The 25,849-nt window shown below is 37.7% G+C and overlaps 1 protein-coding gene across 3 annotated transcripts in view; it reads left to right on the top strand.

Annotated features, from left to right (window-relative positions):
- Window positions 1-23,826, top strand: part of SH2D4B (SH2 domain containing 4B) — a gene marked incomplete at its 5' end in the record, with an annotated part of 62,480 nt that extends 38,654 nt beyond the window's left edge. For all 3 annotated transcript variants that reach the window (XM_079311896.1, XM_079311898.1, XM_079311897.1), the window contains 2 exons: window positions 14,534-14,754; window positions 17,911-23,826. In XM_079311896.1, coding sequence (XP_079168022.1) covers window positions 14,534-14,754; window positions 17,911-18,003 — 314 coding nt within the window. In that variant the 3' untranslated portion in view covers window positions 18,004-23,826. The remainder of the gene's footprint in view (window positions 1-14,533; window positions 14,755-17,910) is intronic.
- Window positions 23,827-25,849: the final 2,023 nt, after the last annotated feature.

The raw sequence follows: 25,849 nt of genomic DNA, 5'->3' as shown, positions 1-25,849 counted from the left end.
TTGTGCCTGCTTCTGTTTATAACTTTTTCGGAATTTGAGATGAAATTGGTTCCTCCATTGCAGCAATTTCTGTTTGTGAGTAGTGGCTTCAAACCCCTCATTCAGATTATCCTGCTGTGAGTTGGAGCCTAGCTGCTAACTCACTCACCTCAGTTCCACTGCTGCAGGAAATGAGTCAATTTAGAGCAGGTTTTTGGTGGCTCAGCTGAGAACTGTGTCAGACCCCAGGGGAAGTCCAGAACTGGGTCAATGTCAGAGCTGCACATGGTTATGCACTGCCACTCGTTAGGTGTGAAGTTTTTACTATCCCAGTGTTGCTCTCATTTGACTTTCAACAGTGCTTCAGTGTCTGCCTCACTCTATTGAGTGATTAAAGGTAACTCTTCCCCCTGAGGAACAGTACACGAAATCAATGTGCAAGAATGCTGCAAGCAGCTAGAAAGCACTGTAATTAACAAAGCTACCCTGAAGTTCCCAAATCCAGCCAAGTGTGTGAGAAGAAAAATTAGTTATCAATAGTATCCCTAAATTTACTTTTCTTTGAGCTAGATAAAGAAGTAAAGTTTCTTAAGTAGATACAGAAATTGCTTTGTAGAAATCTATCTGGAACTGCTGTTTTAATTTGAATATGGGAACTTACTCCAGATATACAATGATTTAAATTTGTATCCCTTTTAGCAATAAAAGTTCTGATAATTACTTGATAAAAAAACATGTAGAAAGATTCCTTATGAGCTCAGTGATGTCATCTGGAATCTTCTTACAGATAAAAATAGATTTCAGATTGCTAATATACCTAAAAAAAAAATGCATTCTTAAACTTTACACAAAGGGAATAATATTTAAGGAAATAACCATTTTCTTTCACCTGACAGAAAAGCACGAAGAGCGAAGAACAGTATATTTTCTGCCTAGTTATCTGTTGGAACACTCAGCTGTAAAATCTGAATTTTCCAGGGCTCCATGTCAACTGTGGCTTTTGTTTTTCTCCTCCTTTTGAGTGAGCTCTGCTGCCACTGTGATTTACTAGTACACTTGTCATTTAGGTTTATAGAAAATGTGTCTTGACAGCTTCTTCAACACCCATGAGATTATAGTGTTCTTGGTGAGCTGTAAGATATATGTGCTTTTAAAGACCATTGTGAGCATGTGTATGTGTTTATACAGTCAGAGTTTTGTACTTTTTTGATCTATTAATTTAATTATTGAAAGAAGAAAGGTTCATCACAATTTTTTATTGTGGGCTGTATTTTTTATTAAAAACTAAGGGCTTTCTTATTAGGTAAAAGCAAACTGAGAATGCATTCCACTGCTTTCCTTCTGCCTAATTCATGGCTAAGAATGCCATCAGTATAGGTCCTGGAAATTTTCTTGCTTTGTACTCACACACTGCAGTGGTGATTGCAGAGCCAGCTGCACTGTGTGACTGCCTTTATCAGCTGGTATCCACTCAGGGTTCTCATGAGAGGCTGTAAACTGTGAACCAGATCTGTGGCACCTGTCTAGGTTCTTCCTGAAATTAGGAGTTTCATTTGGGAGCATGCATCAACTCTCAGCTGGGTCACAAGGGAAACACAACACGTGGAGAAAGGGCTTGGGATGGAAAAGCCAACCCTGTCAAGCTGGAGGTCTAAAGAATCTTGCTGGATGCAATGAAGAATCAAAACCTAACCTCCATGCAGTCAGATAAAAAGCATAGATACATCAATACAAACCAGTTTCAATGTGTAAAGGCCAGTGGAAAACATTAGCTAATCAGCAACTTGTAGTGTAATATTCTGTTTACTACCATGTAACTCCATTATCTTCTAATTTCAGTGTCTGTTCATTGGGCAAATGCTTTTACTGTGACACCACTGAATTAATGAAGTTTTATTCATAATTCATTCCCAGTGTACTGAAAAACAAATCAATATGAGCATAAATAAAGCCATTTAAACTAGCAGTGTAGCAGGAAGGCTTCCAAAGAAGGCTCTAAACATTCAGAATGCTCAAAACATGACCAGTTTAGGCATCACCTCTCTGTTGGCAACCACTAGAATTACAAAGCCTTTCCTACCCAAGTGTGTATTTTGTGTTACACTATTCAAGACATTTGAATAAACCTTACTAAGTATGGGTGTTTGTGGAGAGCTTTGGGTTTCACTTTACATACAAGCAGATTTTGAATATCTAAGAGTCATTACTCATGTCAATACTTTAATTCACTCTTTCATTGAAGTTATTGTGAGGCTTGTTTGTTTTAGGTAGAACTGCAGATTATTTGTCTGTACGGAAAGTAATTTAAGTATTCATTCAGAGATGCATCATACAGAATATTATTGAATCCATCTGCTAGTCTAAAGCCAATGCAGTCATTCTCTTTTCTATAAACACTAACATGATAATTGTTCTTCAATTATGTTCTTCTAAAATGTGCTTTCTTTCAGTACATCTCATTTATTTTTAAAATATTTTTTCCTAAATAGGAGCAGGATATCTTTCCTGTTTGCCTGAAGCTATAGTCTGTATTTTGGTTGTGTTGGTACTTCCAAGTAAAACATGTGAAACCTCTAATAAAGAGACTGAGTTCAGTTTCTTAGTCCAAATTTGAAGTGCTGGGATTTATCTTAATTCAGCAAAATCACGAAAAACTGGAGTATGTATTGAAAATATTCTTAAACATTTTTTGTTTTTATAATGAAAACATTCTAGTGCTTTTATACAAGACATATTGAAAAGATTTACAACAATGTGAAGAAGGAAAGAATACCTGAGAATTACCTTTCCCTAAAATTCTTGTCCTATTTTTCTAGATGAGCTTGAAAAAGTGGCGTTGTTTTTCTCTTGAGTTTTAACCACTAAGAATTGCAGGCTTTTTATAATTGGCTCATAAATGAATGCACACTGTTTTTTCCCTCCAGGTTTTGATTGTTGGTTTTTTGTTATTACTTTTTGTGTGTGCTTGTGTGGGTGGGTTTTTGTTTTGTTTTGGTGGGGTTTTTTTTAATGGTATGTGGAGATGATCTGATAAAGGCAGGGACACCAATAAATGCAGTGTTATAGACACATCTGATTTGATTTTGTTTGCCTTTTTATGGTTTGTGTCATGCAGCCACCATGATTTCAAATATTCTTGTCCATTTTGCTGCTTTTCACTTGGCTTGATGAAATTTGCCAGTAGCTTCCTATTACCTAAGCAATTAATTCATTTTCTGCATTTGGTAAACACAGTTACTCTCTTTCCTATCCATTTACAGCTATGGCAATAGTGGCCCAGGGATTTACACTAGGATTTAATGTTGCTGTCTTATTAATTCTGATAGAAAATCAGAGCATGTTACAATCCTAAGCAATTTATTGCTATTATTACTAGAAACCTTTTTGGCAGCTGATTGTCTCAGTCCAGTCTGAGTGGACATGGGCCTGATTTTTTAATTCCTCTCTCTTTTCTGTACTTAATTACCTGATGGAAAATGGGTATAATGGGTCAAAACTGCCTCAGAATAAATGGCTGCACAATATACAAGGCTAAATTTAATCAGGCCCTAACTGTTTTGCCAGAGTTGATGCTGATTTATTATGTAATTTATTCAGTATAATATCAATCACAGTGTAGATATTATAAACCCATGGGCGCTGAATTAAATCTTGTTTTCCTCTACAAGTGGTATATCCATGATACAGCATGCAAATGGTGGGGTAATGTCCTGCTTTTGGCTGGGATGGACTTCATTTTTTCTTAGCCCACAGCAGCCTTTTGAAATGACTTTTCATTATTTACTATCTCTTCCATACATCTGTAAATGTGGCCATGTTTTTAAAACAGGTTACACAAAGGAGCCAGTCTGCATTGCAAACTTAAGTGTCTGTGTGCCTAAGCAGACACAATTCACAATTCAGAAGCATCAAAACTAATTTATGTATCAATACTGAAAAACTGTGAGTCAAAATATATATATTTGGTTTTGGTATATAATATTTTTCTTATGTCAAAATTATTTGAAGAGAAAAAGAAGCATCTTACTTATGAAGAAACATCAAAATATTAAATGTGCAGTGGAGAAGTAGAACCTGGTGCTAAAACAAGTAAATATATATGTATGTATATTAGCATTTCATTTTTAAAATAGTGATTGTGGATTTACATGTCCTGTAATGGTCATTTCACAGATAGTAAAATATGTAGCTGTTTTAAGAGACTGCACATTTCAAGTTTAGTACTTTACTTGTTTTTCTTGAGATTAACCAACTATAGATTTGCAAGTACAAGTATTTTTTCTGACACTGTTTTTAAAGGAAAATCCTGGTGGTTAAATGTGCATGTAGACTTGAGAGAAGGAAGATGCTGCAAGTAAATAAAAAATGTAAGGAGATTTTCTTTTTCCAAAACAACCCCTGAGACTGACAGCAGTTTTGACACTTGCAGTTTTTCACCCTTGTCTTCCAGTGGCAGGGAGTGGGAAATGGTAACATTTCCATCACTGGCTGAGCAGTGGGTCGAGTTCCAAATGCAGCTTGCACAGCAAGTCAGGGAACTGGCACCCAGTTCTGATTTGATGCCTTCAGGGGTGAAGTGTTCAGCAACAGCTGATTTTGGATTGCAAATAATTTCTGCTTTTATATATTTCTTTAAATTACTTTGTAAAGGGACCTTTGATTCCAGAAATAATTGCTCCCAGCTTCACAAACTTTCCTCAGCCTCTGTGTGTTCAGAGCTGTACCTCCTGCATCCCCTCAGCAGCTGCCCACCAGGCAGTGATGGGCTCTTGGAGATCTCTGCAGGAAGATCAGCCCAGCCCAGGCTGCTCATCAGCAGTGCTGGTCCATGCCCTGTTCTTGCCTCTGGTCCCTTGTTCCCCCTGCAGTGTCACCTGGCAGCATTGCCTTGGAATGAGCTGTACAAAGCCAGGAAGAGACTGCTTTCATTCTTCTTCTTTGCCTTTTTGCAGAAACCCAAGGGAAACAAGAATCTCGCTGTGGGCTTTGTTTTGTTTTGTGCAATTGGTTTGGTAAAAGCTCAGTCTTCCATGTTTGTTCATGCCTGTGTTTCCCTCAGAAGTATTTAGGAGAAACAAGAGCCTAATGATGGCTGGAGTTATGAAAACATAAAAAGATCTCAGGAGGGCTTTTCCTCTCTCCTCATTGCACATATCAGCTTTCTCATCTTTTTCCTTGATTTAGATCTAATTTGCATACTAGAAGGTTTTTCTCTCTCATTTTCAAATTCAGTAAAGTTTGAGAATTTAGATGAGCAGTAACAAGGTGAGTCATGTAAAAAAGTGAAACACCTGCAAAAGATGCCCACAAAATAGAATTTCCCATTTCTTGATTGCAAGACCAAGACTGAATTAATCCAAACATTTTGTCTGCCTGGAGAAAGGATGATGAACACTGCCCACTAACCTTCTAAAAAAGCTGTCACAGTTTTCAATTTGCATGCAAAACACAGTATCAGTGGCTATTGTACCAGGACAGAAGTGTTTTGGTTTGCTGAACCAGGATCAGAGCATAAATCTGTTTCTTTGCTCTGTGTTTATTACTCCACTGTGCAATTTCTAGCCCTGTCAGGCTTTAGTGAGATATTTCTGTGTGCTTTACTGATTAAGCAAATTTTCATGTTCCAGTAGATACAGCAAGGTCTTAATATCTACTACATGTGTCACATCATGCAGCCATCACAGAAGTTTATTGATGGTCTGTATAGCTTGCTATCTTTTTGGTACATAATAGAAATAAAAATTCAATCTCAGCTGTATTGTAAGGAGGTGAATGTATCCTACAGGACTAATATTTGCAACAAAATTCCCTACTTGGATTAGTTTATGGATATTTTCTCAAGTTTGAAGACATCCTCATGCATATATTTATTTGCCTGCTACTTGCAGGAAAAGTCAGGTATCTACAAAAGAATGTTGTTTTAGGCCTGGAAGTATTTACCGATTTAAAAACCCAACCAAACAAAAGCAAAACCAAAATCACAACCTTCCTGTTGTTCATCTTCCATTGAGTTACTAGAACATTGAGGCTTCTGACTTTGAAACACAACAGTGTTCCAATAATGAAAACAGTACAAAATGAAATATTCTTGACCCATAATTTCTGACAGTTTACTGATCATACATAGTAAGCCAAACACAGGAGTTTAGTTTGAGAAGCCACTGATAATTGAATGATTAACTTTTCCATCTTTTAACATAAGCTTCTTTTCAGCAGCTATTTAGACAAGAAGAGAAAACTCACAAAAAATAAAGGATAATAGCAGAGATTTAATGCAAGGATTTTACATCAGAAGAGCCTCTATCTAAAATATATATACATACACATGTATATATACATGTATAAATATACATATATATGAGATAAAAGTATTTTGTGCTATATTTTTTTCTTCTGATACATTACAGTAATATACAAAGAGGAGAGAGGTTAAATTGTTTTCCTTCCAGTTAATGGATTCTATAGGCTGTTCTGAAAAGAAGGAAGAAAAGAAACCAACACTAGGCTTTGAGGAGACATTAACAGAAAAATTTACAGCTCTATTGCACAGTGGTATATTCAGACAAGGAATGCCAACACCTATCTTTTATGTGCTGCACTGCTTGCTAGTGAATAAGGTGTAAATGTTTTGACAGTGGGTATAAAGGGTTTTTACAGTATTTGATAGCTGGATGTAGAATGAACGCTGAAGGAGGCAGTTAAGAGGTATATTTTCTGCAGAGTGCATAGGGAATTAGCTGTGAGCCACATGGGCAACAGTGGATGTAACACACCTGATTTTCTGTGAACCTGAAGTAAAATACCTGTTATTACTGCATTATTCATTTAGATGGGATTTTTGAGATTCCCAGGGGAGTAAGGCACCCATTCCTTTCAGAATTTCAGTAGGTTTTTAATTGCTTTGGAGAATCTTATTCTTAGGGAATTAATAAATCTTCTGAGGACTGAGTTTGCTTTACTCTAAGAACTGTTAAACGCTGACAAAAGAGAGAGCTGAATCCACATTAGAAAAAAGAAACCCCACCCAAACAAACCAGTCAAAAGTCCTATAAAGAAATCCTTCAAAACCTCCATCCAAACAAAATGAGGCCTATATATTTTTACCTGAGATATTTTCCTTGAATTTTTCTGTGTGTAGAGACTCAAAATACTCCTGTGCACCAAGTTATGTCTTCAAGGAGAGCACATTTAGGACATGATAGATTATCAACATGCCTCCTCCTTGCCTAAAGGGATCTCTTGCTATCAGAATACATTATTCCTCTGGGCCTTGGTTTCCTGTGCATCTCTGTGTGTAGCCCAGGGCACAGTTCCTACACTGAGCAAGGCACAGGGGAGATGGCTGAGTCTCACTGAGGTGCTGCTTCCCAATTCTGCATATGCTGAAATGTGCCAGGATGGTTACAGAGGAGAGGAATGGTGAAGAATGGCTAATGGGCTCCTGCTCACCATTCCCCAGCACAGATTTATCTCCATCTGAGGTAAGTTACTGCAGCTTGACTCCTGAAATTGTGCAGGAGAAGATGTGGTGAGAATGGAGCAAAGAAAACTTTCCCCAGAGCTCCCTGAGCTGTCTCACTTTGCTTTGCCTATGGAGCTCAGAGAAGGCTGGCCCCTTATCTTGGCCTCTGAGTACTGACATAACTCAGCTGTGAGTATATTTCAAATGTGTGTTTTACCTGTTGATTTCTAAATATAACCCATCATTTTTTCCCAGTGCAGTTCTATGGAGACAGGAAGGTTTTATTTACACATATTTTAGGTTTTGCTTTATGTGACCTACTACATATATTTTCTTTATTATCAATATCCATAAATATTGCTAGTTACTAGGACTTAGATTACCAACCTGCAGCACAGCATGAAATATCTGCATTCTTATTTGCTGTAAATAGCAAAAGCATTACATGGGAATTCAGGATCCCTTGGCTCTTGGGCTCTTGCCATGACACTTCTGGCCAGAGTTTGGAAAACAAACAAACAAACAAAACAACAAAAAACCACAATTCCCTCCAAACCCCCAATAAACCTACCAGTCACTGTGCTGGTTTTGTGTTTGGGTTTTTACTGAATTTCTGTTGTTTTGTTATTTGCTGGGTTTTTCTAAGCGTGGCCATTTATTTCAATGTCTAAATGGAAACAGAATTCTTTTGAAGATCTAGTCCCATGTGAGTTTGTTCTGCTTTAACAGCAGATGGTGAATAGCTTCAACAGCTTTGTTTCTATTACCAGATGTCTTTGATTTACTCCCTTGCTTTGCTTTTTAGCCTTTATTGCTTCTATTCTGAGAGAGCAGAGGCAGAGCTATTGTTACCTTTCAGCTACAGCTTTTCTCACACAGTAATATTGATCTCTTCTTTGTTTTGTGGCATTATTCAAAAAGGATTGTGACTAAAAGGAAGGAGAAGGTGCAACCTCTTTAATAGCAGTACACCGTTTGTATTGCTGCAAATATCTGTGCATGTATTTAATTGTGCATGCCACTTCTGCTGGAAACACCAAAAAAATGACAATGTAGGACTTTTATTTGTATATATTTATCATTAGAGGCTGAATTATCTTTTTATACAGACATGGCTATTATGTGTGGTACTTTAGACCTTTTGTTACTTTTTGACTATTTCGGTCGCAGCACAGTCCATAAACCACCATACTCATAACAGCATTCTTTAAATTCTGTGTGACAATGGCAGCCTCAAGGATGACATAAAGTATTCAGTCTAGAAATACCCTGCTGTAGATCAGTTGTGTCCTTCACAATGAACAACCAGAATTATGTTCAGTCAGTTTAAGAGTCCATGCATAGACTTGCAACCTGGAAAAGTTGACCTGAGGAAATTTGCTTTCTTTGAGTAATGCTTTTCCTTGACAGTATAAACCATAGCTGCTCTAGTTCTTCCACAGCAAGGAAGCCATTAATTAATTTCCCTGCTTTTATGTTCTTGGTCTTTCTGAGTGGCTGAAGGAGCTGCGTTTTTCACCTTCTCCCAGACCAGAGATTGTTTCTAGTGCCATGTTTGTCTCAAGCCTTTACCATCCCACCTTATTGTGGGATCTCAAAAAGGTCAGGTCTATTCTAAATTTTAGCTCCTCAGCTTCAGTTTTCCTCTTAGCTTGTATTGGCTCCTCCTGAGCATCTTCATCCTCTGTGGGCTCTGGAAGTTCTGTCCCTCCATGAGGTTCACAGAGTGCTCTCAGAAGCTGTTCTTGCTCCTTCCTCTGGCAGTGGCTTACATTAACACTGCCATGTGGCACAGCCTGTCAGCTCCTCTGCAACCAGGCTGGCCACACTTGGATCAAGCCCTTCTGAATTTCTGTTTACTTCTCTGATTATTTCTGTCAAAACTGCATTCAGATTTTCTCCCCTGTTAGGTTTGATCTTTACTTCCAACTGCATGATTTATTAAAATCATAATGAAGTAGGGAGAAAAACCTATGATGAATTTTCTTCTCACCAAACCAGAACTTTAGATTCAAAATGCCCAAAAACCTAAAATCTGTTCTACACATAGTTATTTTCAAACTTCAAGTGTTTTTCCCCCTGAAATTTGCTTCAATTTCAATTTTATTTTATTTTTTCCTTTCAATCCAACTTTTGGCTTTCAAATTACGTCTTGAAGAGAAGAAATTGATTTGAAAATTTTTGGAAATTTTTTTGGAAAATCTGCTCATTTGCCATTGAGAATTTTTTTTATTCTAAGTGCTGTATTTACAATAATATGTCTGCCCAGATCAGTTTTTCAGTTCAAAAAAATAGAAGGAATAGGCTGATGCTTGGCAAACTGCTCTTATGGTCATTTTACCACAATCTTTCAAAGTTCTGATTAGATCTGCCTCTATAATTGAAAAAATATAGTCCTTTACATTATTCAAGAGTTATCTGCTAATTCTTCATAATTCCTTGTGTTTACTTATTTATTTACTGTTTACACTTGCTCTCAGTGTAATGTGTTTTTATGACCTTTAGCATGTGAATCATGCAATGATTGCCAGGCATATTTGTATTCATTTGGGCTTTGATCTAATCCTGTTGAAAACAAAGGAGATGCTGGTCTTGGCTTCTCTCTGCTTTGGATCCTGATTAGAGATCTACATCACCCTGGTATTAAGCTGTATGAACAAGATGATCTCTTTCTTCTGCACTTAATACATATGAATATTCATAACTGTTCATCAAATCAATTTTGCACAAGATAGGAGGCTTTTCATAATGGCTGTGGAATCACTTCTGCCATGAATTGTTTCATTACATTGTTCTTATTTATTCATGCCAGTATTTGTAACACTTTTTCTGAATAAGACCTCCTGAACTGAAGTGTCTGAGGTCAAGCTAATGGAAAAATATGAAAAGAGAAAATATCAGCTGAGCAAATAACTTCTATTGCAGAATACTAAATGAAAGCTGTTTGTACCTCTAATCTTAGCTGGCCTCTTGGCATATCCAAATATAATAGACTTGTGTTAAGAAATATATACAATATTTATTTTATATAGGTGTGTGAGCATATATTAAAAATATATTGCCTTTTAAAGGCTGAATTATGTTTTTATATAGACATGACTATTATGTGTGGTACTTTAGACCCTTACAACAAAGGACAGGATGTAACTTTATCTGTATAATGATGAAAAAATAATTCTAGACTTCTAATACATAGTCTGCCTTGTTGGCAAAATTTATCAGCCTTGGATTCGTGCTTGGTGTGGCATTCTTGTGACAAATATATATGTATTTCATCTTGAGTTCCATTCAAGGATGTATGTAGGATAACCCTGGAAGTAGAGTGGGAAGCTGAGGTGTCATTGCAGAATATTGCAGAATAGCACTTCCTGCTGTTGAGGCTCCTGTAAACTTGGAAGGCAGCATTAGGAATTCTTAGCTGGGCTCACTAAATTAATAATGAACTCACCACTTTGCACATGAGCTTAATATATCCTAAATGCTAGGATGTTCTTTTTCCTGCTTGAAAGATGGGTGGCAGTAAAAAGAACATAATTACAACAAAAATGTTAAGACTTGCCTATCATCATCTACAAATTGTCATTACAGACCCTGTATTTTAAAAATGAAGTTGTTAGTTAGGAACATGTCAGTTGATGATGAATGTTCTATAATTTGAAATAACTATCTTAGAAAATGTCTTGCTAAGAATCCAAGCTGTTAATATCTATAAGCATTTCAAAACTGGACTGGTTTTCTCCCTTTTTTAACCTTTTTAAGAGATTAGCAAGAATGAGAGTGAGGAGAAATTAGTTTAAAATGCATCAGTGGTTTCTATTCAATATAATATTTATAATTAATATCCTAACTAGCACAAATAAGAGCATCTGTAATTCCATACCTCTTACTGGAGCCTCGGGAAACCAAAGTTTCTTGATTTTAGTTAAAACCAGTTTTCTATGTAGGGGTTTCACAGATGTTGTCTATCTCTCTACAGTCATCTCAGGAGAGAACTCTTTTTCCAATTGTCTTGAGAAGAGGATAATCTTTTTTAAAGGGTAGAGGGAGACTTTCGTTGCTGCAATAACCACCCTCTGAAGAATTGAACCAAAGAAAAATAAAATAACTGGGAGGCAAAGAGAGGGAGGAGATGGTGGGGAGAGATGGTTTCTTGTGAGCTATTAACAGAATCAGGAGAGTAAAAGGGAAGATAGTGGCTGGCTGATAATTTATTACACCATCTTTAGCAAGAAAGAGAATTAAAACAAGAAAAGATTTTGGCTGTGAATGATGTAGTGTTTCTCACCTACTCGATGATATAAAGTACCCAGAACAAAAATAAGGTCTGACAAAGAAGATGGCATCATGTGGGAGCTTCCAGTGATTCAGTTCCACTGATAGGAGTTGGGAGCAGGTGAACAGATTGTTTGCCATTAAACTAATTAATGCTAAAGGAATTTCATATTATATACCTGATAGTGATTCAAACCCTAGAAACATCCTAATAATGTTCACTGTATAATACAAGCACTCTTTTTTTACAGCTCTCTTTTACAAATCCTCTATATTCATTGATGCTGAATTATCCAGTCTAGCTCATTCCTTGTCAGGGCTGCATAACAGTTCTGGCACTGTTTGGAGAAGAACACCCAGTTGTTATCTCAAAAGCTATCAGCATGCCTTCAATCTAGAACTACAGTATAAATACTGATTGTTTTGTAATTAATGTAGTATTTGCTGCTAATGGCACCGTTTATCCTTTCCTGTCATTAAGTGCTCTGAGATTGGTAGTGTGGCTCATCTGTATTTATTTCCAGCAGAGATTTTTCAAGGAAGTAGCCATCATAATCACTAATAAAACCTTTCATGTATATTTTAGCTAGGTCAGTTGGAGAGAAGACTGGGTTACCAGATTTCAGAATAAGTTTTTGTGTAATTCTTCAGTAGCTGGTATTGGTATATGGTGGTACAGCTTCCCATAATAAACTGTATCATATGGGTTCATATTGGTACAATTTTTTTATTTGAATGGAGTTAAAAAAAAATTAATAATTCATCTTTGAATGCCTGCAAAAAAAGTATTTCTAATTTTGAAAAGTGCACAATTGACACTGTTGCTGAGCAGCTACTTGCTGTTTCTAAACAAAAGCTTATGTTTGCACTGCCTGTTTTCCATGTCTGGTGCGAAGATGTTGCAATGTCCTTCATAAAAGAGAAATGTGTGTCATGCAGAGACTGTATATGTGTATGCTTCTTCTTGGTACTCAGGGTATTCCCATGGGGCCCTCTGAGCCCCACTGAGATTGAGCCCTTCATCACTGCGCCAAGTAAAACTGTAAAAGAAATTCATATTCTCAAAGTAGACAAAAAATGAAAGAAGGAGATGATTTTCTACCTTTCCTAATATCACACAGTGCTTGCTTTTACTACCCAAACCTTCTCAGTCCCTTCCTTTGTCTCCCAGAGGCATAATTTTCCTTAAGGACTTAATTAGAGCATTCCAAACTTTCAGGTAAACTCTTCTCTGTACAAACAGATAATCCCTGAACTATGTTTATTATTCCACTAAAACAATGTGGCTTTTCAGTACTTGGACTCCATGGAACTCTCACCAGGACATGTGTAGGATTCTATGATGACAAGCAGGTCCACTAAATATTACATGCATTGTTTGGAGAAAGTTCTCCCCACAGAGAGTAACTTTGGAACACGTACATACATTATCTGCTGATGTATGTGCCATGTTCACATTCAGAATGGCCTAATTCAACATCTGCTCCTGATGAGAGTGAGCATCTGGTGTTTCACAGATAATTGAGACATGAGCTGACTGTCCTCTAGGCTGACCAGACAGACTGGAACCAGGCTCTCTGGGTGGATGGCATGCTCTGGTTCAGTGCCAGCTGCAATTCTGATCACACCTTCCTTGTGAGTTGGAATCAGAATAGGTTTTATCTGACACATCCTCTATGCAAGCAGAAGTACCAGCAACTTCAATTGTACCCCAGAATCAGAAGGAAGAAGAGAGATAAAGATTTTTTTCCAACACAAAAGAATAAAATGGGCAAGTTCAAGAAACTCTACTCCCATTAAACCTTTTCATCCAATTTACCTCAGTGGTGACGTCTCTGGACATATACTTGTAAGCTCATATTGAGGGTATTTGAAATAGAAGCAAAAGGAAGAATACTGATTTATGTACATGTTATTGTTTCCTATTGTTTCCTATTGTTTTGAACTGAAACAATGAAAATGAAGAAATAATCTTCTTTCTTCTGTCTACTGACATCTTGTTTTATATTAGCATCGTACTGTGTGTGTGCTGAAGTGGACTCTGTGGAAGTAAAATGCCTTTACAAGGCCTCAGCATACTTCAGGCCCCATATCCTATCTGATGTTGGTCTTTCTATGAAACTGAGTATTTTGCTAGGGTATTGAATAGGGCAACAGTAATGACTGACTGTGACCAACCTGCACAATATCTGAGTTGGAGAATTAGGCCACGGAAACCTCTACATCGTGTTTTAAATTCTGTGTGATGTTCTGTGACTGCTATAAAAAAAATCTAAGAAATCTGCTGTTACTGATGTGCCTTGCAGCCAAAGAGCTGGAGGCTTGGGAAATGTATGTGTGTGTATGTATAAAAGCAGAGAAATGCTTTTTCTCCTGGCACTTGCTTTACGATCCTTCTATAGGATTTATAAAGCAGTTATAAGTCAAAAGAGTCTGCAGGATTGCAATACAGCTGCAAATAGTAGCAATGTATTGCAAATCCAAACTGCAATGCCAAGCCATGCTAGTCTGCTTAAATGATGGCTTGTCCAGAATTTGCTGGTTTGATAGATCAATTGCATTTATGCATTTCCTTTGAAAAAGCAGTAAAGATGGGAAAAAGCAAGTCTTAGTCATCAAATTAAAAACATATCCCAGCAGACTCCATCAAAATTCTTACAGCTGTCCTTCAGAGGCAAACAGCACAAACATCTCCTGCTAGAAACATTCCAATTTTCAGAAATTACACCACTGTGATTTCACTTCTGTTCAGCACTTGCTGCATTTGATTGCCTCTGACAGACCTGTTACCCACATAACCATGGGTTTTTTTCCTGCCAGGCATTATCAGCCGCCAGGAAGCAGAGGAGCTGTTGATGAATAAATCTGAAGGCGCGTTCCTGGTGCGCGTCAGTGAGAAGATCTGGGGCTACGCGCTGTCCTATCGCCAGCAAAACGGCTTCAAGCACTTCCTGGTGGATGCCTCGGGGGATTTCTACAGCTTTCTGGGGGTAGATCCCAACCGACACCCAACGCTCACAGACCTGATTGATTTTCACAAGGTAACACTCGCTAGGTGGAGATCAATAGCTGGGTGGAATGGATTAATAATTTAAGGAGGAACCGTGTGTTTGAAACCACACTGGAAAATAGGAATGACCATAGTGGGAAAGAATATTGTGCACGAAGCCCAGCTGTAACATTCATACTTCTGTTGCAGGGAATCAGAAGGCTTTTCCCCTTTTTTCAAATGCTCCAATATGTACTTGTGTCCCCTTATACAGTGTGTACTCTCCTTGGCTACAAATGGCCTAATAAGGGCTGACAGATGTAACACTTTCTGAGCCTTTTTGCTGTGGAAAATTGGATTGGAAATACCATAGAAAGGTCTTTCAATGAAATTTCAGCATTTTTCTACCTTTGATGTGAAGGCTGTAATGTGCAAAAGCAAGAGACTGTGACCCTGCATTAAAGAAGGGAATGTGGAGGGGTTCTCTTTTAGGGATGTATTAAGGTCACTCCTTATTACCCAAAACAATCTCGCAAGAGAAATTTACTATTCGACTTTGGATGGGTTTGAATTACTTTACCTCTAGGTTCTGTTTCTTGTTGCCAGACTGTAACTGAACGGTAGCACTGGTTCTGAAAGCATAAATTGTTTTCATCTTGCATCTGTCCCTATTTCCATCAGTTTTAATTCTGTTTTTTTCTTAGCCACCCTTATAATTCCTTTCAACCCCCACTTTCTAGTTCCCCTTCCTATTCTATCCTTTTCTCACTCTTGTCTCAGAGTAATTCTGTAAATTTTTTGCTCCTCCTTTTCTTCACAGCTTTTAATTTTTTAGGTATTCAGTCTCAGGTTATTTTTCTCCCGAATTCCCTATCTTTTAAATCTTGCTTTTCTCTCACTTGTTTTGCAGCATCTGTTTAGCATGTCCTTAGTGCTCCCTCAGAGATCACTATGACATTAAATATCCACAAATTGTATTTCCACATGGGGAGATGGTAGGTTTCACATTTGACTAAAATATATGTCCTCTCCTAATTTAAATACATCCTTTCTCAATGGCCACCTTGGAAGCTCAAATCACTGACACCCTTCTTGGACAGAATGTCCTTTTGGCCAGCTTGGGTTAACCAACTGGGCTGTGTTCCCTTCTAGTTCACCCTTATTCCCAGCCTACTCTGCCAGCAGGGCAGGGAAAAAGAGAGGGAAAAAGCCTTTGTCATCTGGAAGCACTTATCATCAATAACCAAAAGTGTAGTGTGTTATCCACACTGTTTTAGCCACAAATTCAAAACACAGTGTCACAGCAGAGCACAGGCAGCTGTGAAGCTACATCCCAGCCAGTGCCAGGGCACCTGGAGAGTCTAGCCAAGGCTTTGAGAGGGAAAGAAAAGCATACATGCAACACCTCAAATGCAGATTATCAGCTGTTGGATGTAGAACCTCTGGCTAATGTAGTTTCCCCTCTGCTCCTGGTGATGGTGACAACCAATTCCAGCTATCTGTGCTCCAGCTATGTTCCTATATTTTCATCACAGCTCATGTTAGGCTACCATTGTGTTAGGAACACATCTATTTACAGACAGCATTAGAGCACTTGTCAGAAGCAGAATGGCTTTTAGTTTCTGCCATTTAAAAAAAGGAAAAACTTGCTTAGGTGTCCCATGATAAGAGTTAATAGCTGGCCCTGTAGTAAGCCTATCAGGGAAGCAGGTTCAGCTTTAATGCCAACATACAATTCTATTTTCCCTGTCTAGCTTATGGCTGTATTAAAACTGGTACCTTTGGCAATCATGTCAGGAGGCATTTTATCCTGTCCGTCACATGATTTTCTTAGAGGCTTTTCTGCCTGCCCTCTCTGGTGGGGCACACTGCTGTTGTCCCAAAGCCTCCTGGTAAACCCCCCAAGCAATCTGTATGTGACTGGTTGAGCTGCGGGCACATTTTCCCTTGCAGCCCTTGCTACATTTTTTTGAGAAGCTGCTGCTTTCCTCATGACTATTTCTGGCAAGACTATACTTCCTCACCCCAAAGGTTGCATGGACTTTTTTTTTGAGGGCATGAGGAAGGCTGGCATAACTAATTTTTTACTTGTTGACCCCTATTGACTTAATTTTAATTAAAAAACTGAGAGGTCACTCAAGAAACTCAGCTGGCAGACACAAGGGGGTGGTAACCATTAGTTGGAATAACAAACTTTACAAAATATGATGTGAGTACCCATCTTCTTTCATTATTTGCATTTAAATACTGTGTGGAAAGCAGCAACAACATATCTGAGATAATTGCTAAGTATTTGTATTTATTTCCTTACAACCCTCTTGTCTAGTTGACAAGGTGTTGATTGGCCAAAAGTTGAACCCAATGATCTTAGAGGTCTCTTCCAATCTAAATAATTCTGTGATTCTTTGATTTTGAAAATCATTTAGTTTGGGCAGAAACTTTCTGAACTGATTCTCAGTCTGGTATAGTGATTGGAAGTCAAAAATAACTGGGTGCCTGCATGTCTTCTGAGGAAATCAAGCACCAAATTTGCACTGAATTTCAACAGAAACTAGATAGGTTTTGAAAATACTAGGTCCATGTGTAGATCCATATCTTAGATCTAAACTTTCAGATGAAGGATTGCTATTTTAGTCAACATAATTCTGGATTCCAGCCCATTTTGGTGCATCTATCAGTCTTAAACTTCTACAGAAACCAAAATGAATTATCATTTCTGTGGGAACAGGGGCAAAGACCAAGTTCTCCACTTTTCCAGTAGGTGTCTTGGTAATCAGTCACTGGAATGACACATCTGGCACAGGACTATTTAATTAATGAGAGTAGGTGCTGTGAGTACAGACTGTATTTACCTAGCAAGGGCAATGTCTTTCACCTTGCTGTCATCAGTCAGAAAACTGTTACTGTTGTGTGTGAGCACTCAACATTGAGCTCTTGCTCATCTATCTGGAGGTAGCAGCATGGTAAGATTGGCTTCTGTCTGTTAAATTAATCCATGAGAATATCCTTTATAAGCAACTGTAGCTGACTTCCTAAGCATGAAGCAATTGATTAACCAATAAGATCCTTTTGTGGGTCTGTAATTATTTTATCAAGTGTTTATTCACAGTTGCTTGCCAGTTACAGTGGAGTGATGGGCTTCATTGCTATTCTTAGAAGGTAGGTGTGGCTTAGATCTTTGATATTTTAATTGGTTTTATCATTCCAGGAAGAAATCATCACGTCCTCAGGTGGGGAGCTACTCCTGGAGCCATGTGGACAGCAGAAGAATCCACCAGACTACAGCCCTTTATTTGAATAACTGATCCAGGACCAACAGGAATGCATTCTGGATAGCTGTAGTAATAGATAGTTACAAAAGTAAATAATGGAAGTAGTTGACTCACTTTCAAAGCCACTGGTCCTGTGGCCAAAAAGTATCCTCATTAGGAGGCCTAAAACATTTCTGTTTTGCATCTGAATTATCATCACCATTATTTATGTTGCTAGCACTTGAAAGGTGAGAAATTATCAGCAAATTGCAAAAGAGGATGACTTCCAAAAGATTTTCAAGGGTTTGTAGCCAATTACACTGAATGCTAAGTTCCTGTCCTAAATTTCTCACATTTTATACTGCAAGAAGTATGGGCAGGAGCTATTTATAGAGTACTGTATGAAGTATCAGGGTTGGTAAACAGATTCTGTGTTCCAAATCAAGGTTGGACAGTTTCTGTTGACAATTTCATTACCCAGTGGTGCACCTTGATAACAAGAGAAGCAGTCTCCAAACATCCCTGTGAATTTTGTGATTGCATTTATAGTTAGGTGCAGCTTGAAACTTGCCATTATGCTTTTGAATTCAAGCCTACAAAGTTCCCCACAGAGAGACAGAATAAGGTCATACACATTTTATTTACATTTTCATGAAGCCCAACAGTCTTGGGAGGACCACAGTAAGTGGTCAGTTTATTCTAACTGACTGATTTGCTGCAATTCTCTCACTGGCCTTGACACGCTTTCTACTTTTAGATGTGCAAGAGACACAGTGGATATTACTTTGCTATAGGACTGGGTATTATCCTCATCTGAGTTATGAGAGAGGGTGGGGCTGCTATATTTATCATCTTGCTATTTTATATGTAAAAACAAGATGCACACAATGTGTTCCTGATCCATTTGCTATAAATATTAACCCCATGAAAAGAGACTGGAAGCCTAGATCTGTGGAGCAATTGCTTGGTGCTTGGGCTAGAAAAATAATAAAATCTCATCACAGTACACGTAGGAAAGGCACACTGAGCATATTTCTATAAGCTACTGCTTTGAGCAGTCTCTGAGCCCTGTGGGGTTCTCTTCAAAATCCTGGTGTAGACCCCTCCTGAACCTCCTGTAAATCCCTTTCTCCTCAAGCAGTCATTTGACACTTGTCTCACTGTTGCCTTCTGTACTCTGACTGATCTAGATGGTAAAAGCAACCAGGAAAAGAAACTCGTCTTGTCCAAGCCAATAAGGCACACTAAACATTTAAGGTGCTAAAGCAGTAAATGTTTGTGGTAGTAATAGCAGTACTTTTTTATAATTAATTTTATGGCTAGCTCATATTAAAGTACAGATTTTTACACACAAGCTTCATTTTTGGTCAGGAACTTTCTCTTCTGTTAACACTGAGTTTTGTGTGATTTAATTCACTGATGTTTGTGACCCCTGAAAAGAGAATTCTATTGAACTTCCCACAGAGACAGCTGGGCAGCTTCTCTATTAATCACTTGGCACACTGGCTCAGGAGGTTTTAAATAGTTACTGTTAGCACCTCAGAACAAAGCAAGTCAGGACACAGCAAATAAGCAAAAGGCAAGAAACCAGCTGAGAAACCAGCTCTGCACTTTCTCCCTCCTTCAGAGGCATCTCAAGAACCACCTCAGCCTCAGGTTATTCACAGCTGCACAGTTTTTTCATGGAACAACTGGACCTCTACTTAAAGGAGAATGGAAAGGGACCTTTAAAATGATAAAAACTGTAAGTATCCACAGGCTTACCTCTGAGGTCAGAAAGTGATAGGTGACTGTATAGAATTTAATATTAGACACTTAGGTGTCTTTACAGACTGGCACTGAAGAAAACCCCCCAAAAAACCAAGAACAACAACAAAAACCCCCAAAAGGCAAAAAACAAAAAAAAAAAAAACCCAAACAAATAATTAAGTGCTATCTTTTCTCTGGAAAAGGTACTAGGCATGCTAGAAGACGTGCAAAGTCCAAAGTTTTTGGAAGATTACTCAACATAATGATGTGAATGTTTATAGACAGAATATTGAAGAACTTGTTCCACATGCAATTCACATTCAGAAGCTGATAATAATACAGCTATTTATTTCTAGTGACACAGTTCCCAGCAACTGCTTGTGTTTTGTTTAGCCATTAAGAAGGCCTGGAAATAATAGCTCTTTAGCTTATGTGGTCTCTTGAAATGTAATTAACATTATTTTCACTTTGGAGGTAATTTCCTAATCTAATTTTCTAATTCTTCTCTGAATTCCATCCATTTCTCACTTTAAATTTTACCTAGCTTTAAAACAAAGCCCTTGTAAGTTCCCCTGCAAATGATATTACTTGGAAAACTGCATTTTTTGATGAGAGTTTTACTATCCTAATAAATGGCATAATTCTCAGGTAAAGGAATTACTTGTTTTTTCTCCCCATAGCCCCACAGAAATAATGAAAAATAGCCAGCCAATTCACAGAGTTACCAAGAAAGGGATCTAAACAATATGTAACCAGAAGCAGCAGCAATGAAATATGGTGCACTTGGCTGAAGATAAGTTTTGAAGGAAACAAAAGGAGCTTGCAGAAACTATGAAGAACAGAAGCTTTCCTTGGTAGAGATGTGCAGCTGTTGCCAATATAATTCAGTGAAGTAGAAGCATGGAGATGTTTTCTATGTTAACAGGACCTTCTTGCTGCCTAAGGTGGCAACAAGAATAAGGGGACTATGAAAAGGTGGCCCAATTAGTAGGAAGAATAGAAGATAAAGCAGTGAAGGACTGAATACGGAAAATTAAGAAAAACAAAAAGGGCAAAATGTGCTTATATTGTTGTTTTGCCAGCATTTTGGATTTTTGATGCTCTGGGAGAAGAGGAGGCACTGCATCCTCTTTTTCTCTCTGCAAGTCTGGAAGATTTCAGCTTCGAGCTAAATCTGCCTTGGAGGTGGATTTGACCCTGTTGAATCTGAAAGGGCTGGTCTGGTCTGTGCTGCAGCCTTGAATGCTTCCCTCTGTCTGCCTCTCTATTAGTGCTGGCTGCAGCTGTTCCTCACTGGGTGAAAAAGTGGTTGTGGTGCTGCCATTTCCTTGGCTGCCAGGGATAGCTTTAGCTTCCAGTTGAGCTTCCAGTCTTGCTTCCTGACCTGTTTTTCTAGTGGTAGTTATTGGTGAATCACAAGAGAGGCGTGTTGTGCAATTTCCTTATAAGATTCCCTGTCAATATCTCTTGCTGATGAGACCACCAGTAATTCACTGAGAGGCCTGCTATGGTAATTGTGTTTCATAAAGAAAAATGCCACAGCAGTAAGGTAAACTTTAAAACTTTAAATGAATTTAACTTTTCTCATATCTGTTTCACACTAATAAAAGAAGGTGCACAAGGTCCTAAGCTTGTTTGCAGGTATCTTTCAAAAAAAGCATCTCTTGAGGATTCTTGCTTCTTCCTAGATCTACAGATCCATCTCTTCTTTTGAATTTTGTTTTGATCTCCAATTTAATACTGCCCTCTTCTCTAAAAAAGAACAAAAACCAAGAAGTGGAAAGCAATCATGGATGAAATTTCCAAGACTACTCAAAGAATGTAGATGCCAGTCTATTAACTCTTGTAATAAATGGAATGCTGATGTAATATGAGTTTTTCCATATTAGTTTTGTAAATTGATGTCCCAGATTATTCTTTTAAGTACTAGATCCCTATTGTTCTGAACAAATGCTAAGCTAAATAAGAAAGAGATACCTAAAACTTGTTTTTATAACAGAGATTTATTTTCAGGCTGAGTAGAAAGTTTCCAAAAAATAGATTCAGAGTGAGATTTTCCACTAGTTACTCTGAATCAAATTAAACAAACCTATTTCTTGGCTGAGATGAGGCAGTATTAATACACTGACTACAGTAAAATACTTTGGTTTTGTATGAACTAGGAACTCACTTCTGCTCGATCTTCCCTTGAAACACCAGAAACTTGAATATTGAGCATTAATGGAGCTACACCACATTTCACTGCAGTCTAAATTCTTCCATTTACCACAACACAAACCTGGTCTCAGGTAGACTGTGGTAGTTCACAGCGGGAGAAGGTTTTATCTATGAATAAATTTGTTTTCAAAATTTACAGATCAGAGCTTATTTTTCAATGATTTTAAAGGATTGGCTTCCTTTTCTGGCTTATTGTGGCTTTCCTTTCTCCCTTCCCAAGAGGATGGGGTAAGTGACCTCTGAGAAGTGAGTCCCTGCTCAGGCTATCAATTTCAGAATCAGGTGTTTGCACTTGACTAGATGCTTGCTTTGTGTTTCCTGAGATGAATATCCTGGATACATACTGTCAGATGATAATGATGCATAATTGATTTTTATAGCTAATTTCTTGCCATGCAAGTGCTGTGTGCAAAGCTTCTCTTCAAATATTTGTTTACTGCTAGTGATTAATCCTGTAGCTTGTATATTTACACGATGGCTTGTAGCTAATGCAAATTTTCTACTAGGCTGGAACCTTCAATGGGTTTGGTTTCTTCTCTCTTGCAATTTCTTCCAGTAGTTTTAAATGAAGGTAACATTTTATGGTATCTTTATCACACATCAATTAGTGACATTTCTTTAGAGAAAATCAGAGAAATAACTTCAAGAGACCGGACATTTAGTTTGGTCCTATTCTTGTCCTCATGGTGTGTGTACAAAGAAAACATTTGGCATGGTAATGTCTTCTTTGAAATTTAGCTACCATTTCTTCCCCATTCTCAGTTTTAATGAGAACTTTGGGTGGGAGAAGGGCATAAGATCACAAACCATGGAGACAAAAGAGAGGAGGCAGGACTGGTTTATTCCATAAAAATTTCCATATAACAGCAGGCAAAACTTGGATTAAGTATTTCCTGAGATGCACTGGTTTTCCTGCTTAGCATTCAAAGTAGTGTGGTCACTACTTTTCTCTCTCACAACAGCAACAGGAAGGAATTCCTAGTGGGTGAGAAAAAAGCCCAAAAGTTGTTCAGTAACATTACAGCACCCCAGGAATGATACAGAAGGAGTGTGGATCAAGAACACAGTAAAGACATATTTTGTGTATGGATGTGTAGACTGGGACTGATTCCAAATTCTTGTTTGGTAGGAGTTAATTCTTTTAATTGCATGATTGTTGTCATTAATGGTCAATGCATGTGATGACATGGCCAGTTGTGATGCACCTTCTATTCCACAAATTGGTAGTGCATGGATTGCCTGAAAGGAAAATCAGACATAGTTGTCTTAGACAAAAGTTACTAACTATTCTTGTAGGTTATTTGGAGCAGAAAATTGTAAAATATATAATGCATATCAGGATTTACAAATGTAGAAACTACACACTGCTTATCACATAAAGTATGATGAGTTTGTCAGTTTAATTTTTACAGCTCTGTGAAGAATAAAGTTATCCCTGGTTATTCTGCTCTCCTGTAGGAAATGTCAGCATTGTAAACAAGAAAATATCTTCTTATCCAGGAATGTAGTCTTAATAATGGACTACAGCAAGTCATTTCTGAGACCTGCACAGTGAACACTGCACTGCAATTAGTGAGATAGCCAGCCTGCTGCACTTATGTCTGTTCTTGACTCTCAAAGCCTTTCTGCTCATGATAGCCTGATGCTAATGTGCAATACCTTTTTAGGAAGTCATTCAAATCCAAGGGAATGAAGAAGTGTTAAGGTATATGTTTCGTTATCATTTTTACTGTTGACATTTTCTCTCAAGGACTCCTATAAAAAAAATTCTAACAGCAATGCATAAGTTCTGGCCTGCTTTCCAGAAAATATTTTTTACCTATTATGTGCTGTATTCACATCATGCTACTTCATTTATTTTTAATTTCAGTGGTCTATGTGCTATATTGCAATCTATCTGATTTTTTTTAAATATGAAAACAGTAGAGACAGATATATGCAAGCAGACTGTTCTGTGGGACAAAAAATGTTCACTGAATTCCAATGCTGAGCTCCCACAACATTTGCTGGAGTTCATGTGGCAATCCTTAGTTGATGAATATGAAAATTTTTTATTAGGGCTGCCTGTTAAAATCACTTTTCACTTTTCCCACAGCTCCTCTAAAATCTTCCATTGGTACTATTTAATGGAGAAATATTCAGTTTTCAAAATGCCAAGCTTCAGAAAATTGTTTCAATTCCTTAGAGGAAAAAAAATTAAAAAATAATAAAATTATCTAAGCACATTTTAAATTGCAGAAAATATGAAAGATGTGCTCATATCTAACACACAAAAAATTATATTTTTATTAATCTCTAAAAGAAAATGTGCTACATTGTGCTCTAAATTCAGTGCAGATATTCAATATTTTTGGCATTTCATTAGGTATCCATTCACTCCCTTAATGCTAGTTTCCTTTTAAGGGAGTAGGAAAATACCCAGGGAGCAGTTACTCAAAATGTCAAGCTCATTAAATATCTGATTTGATGACTGAAATAAATTCGTGAAGGTTTAAATAAGACCCCAGATAATTTTCTCTATAAAAAAATCAAGCTAGGAAAATTAGTTTAGAAAAAAAAGAATGGATGCATCTTGTCCACAATTTTGAATATATTGCGTTACATGCTTAGATCCTTAGAGTATGATTTACATTTATACACTGCTAAAAAGTCTGAGCATCAAAAAAAAAAAAAATTTAAATGAAATAATAAATAACATAAAGGAAATTAGACCTACTGTTCCAGTTTCTGTGAAAAAGGCTAATTCTATCAATGGTTATGTAAAAGACCAAGCCTGTTCCTGAACTTTTATAGAAAAAAAGGATCTCATTTTCCAAGTTGTCACTGTGATCAATCACAGTAGAAATCTCCTCCTGGATGAAGGTTTGTGATTAAGAAATATAAAGTTCAGACTACACATTCAAATACCAAATGGAAACATTTCAAATGTACCAGCTCCCACAGAACAGCTGTTGTGGTGTAGCAAAAAAGAGTAACTTGGATTCCAGTTGTTCTCTTTGGGCTGGACTAGAAACAGGGACTTCAGAGTTCCAGGTCAGTGTTGTGTGAGCTCCTCTGCCAAAGACCACTGATTATTTGAGGAGGCAGGATCAGGAGAGAGTGAGAAAACTTGTGGAACCTTGACATATTACTATCAAAGGTAAAAAACCCACCACTTCCCCTTCCCCACCCTAGACAGGGGTGAGTTTGTAGTGGGGAAGCAAGGAGGCATTGTGAAATTGTTTTCCTGTTGCTGAAGAGGCATGTGCACAATTTGTTGAAGTCAATGAGATGGAAGTGGTGAATAAGGATTTCACAGCCAGGTCGTTTTTTATCCATTCTGTTCTACAGCAGTGCACATACAGTCATGAAGTGCTTGGAGTGCTAACCCATCTGTTCTCAGGAGCAGCTCACATCCAGTGGACTAAAAATACTCAGTCTGCCAAGGAGACAGTCAAGGCACTTTCAAAAGGCTTGGATGTTTTTACTTTGGGCCACAGATAAAGGTGATAAATTAAGAGGCATCAGGGCTCTTTTTTTTTTCATCTCTCTTCCTCCCCTAGATCTATTAATAATGAAACAAATTCAAAACAACAAGGAGAAAACTGCCTGCTGGCTAATACTCTGTAATCCTGGGTCTGCACCTGCCCACAGCGCTGAAGTTCAATTCAAGTTACACTTCAGTAATTGATGATCACTTGCCATATCCCTTTATAAAGCTTTTTCATCAATATGTCTTGTGGTTCATTTTCTATCAGCAGCAAATCAACGAAATTTTAATGGAATGGAGAGCCTACTCGAGACTGAATTATGTTGCTTTCCCCGTTTAAATATCAAGTGAAGGTCTCAAAGGTTCAGCAGATAATAGTTTTACAGATTTTTTCTTTGATAACTTTGTTTCTGCAGAATGGTGGCATCTTTGTAATCAGCTGTAATAAAGATTGAAGGCAT

The sequence above is a fragment of the Erithacus rubecula genome, assembly GCF_903797595.1.
Source record: "Erithacus rubecula genome assembly, chromosome: 9".
NCBI classification, from domain to species: domain Eukaryota; kingdom Metazoa; phylum Chordata; class Aves; order Passeriformes; family Muscicapidae; genus Erithacus; species Erithacus rubecula.
This window is presented reverse-complemented; position numbering and strand designations above follow the sequence as displayed.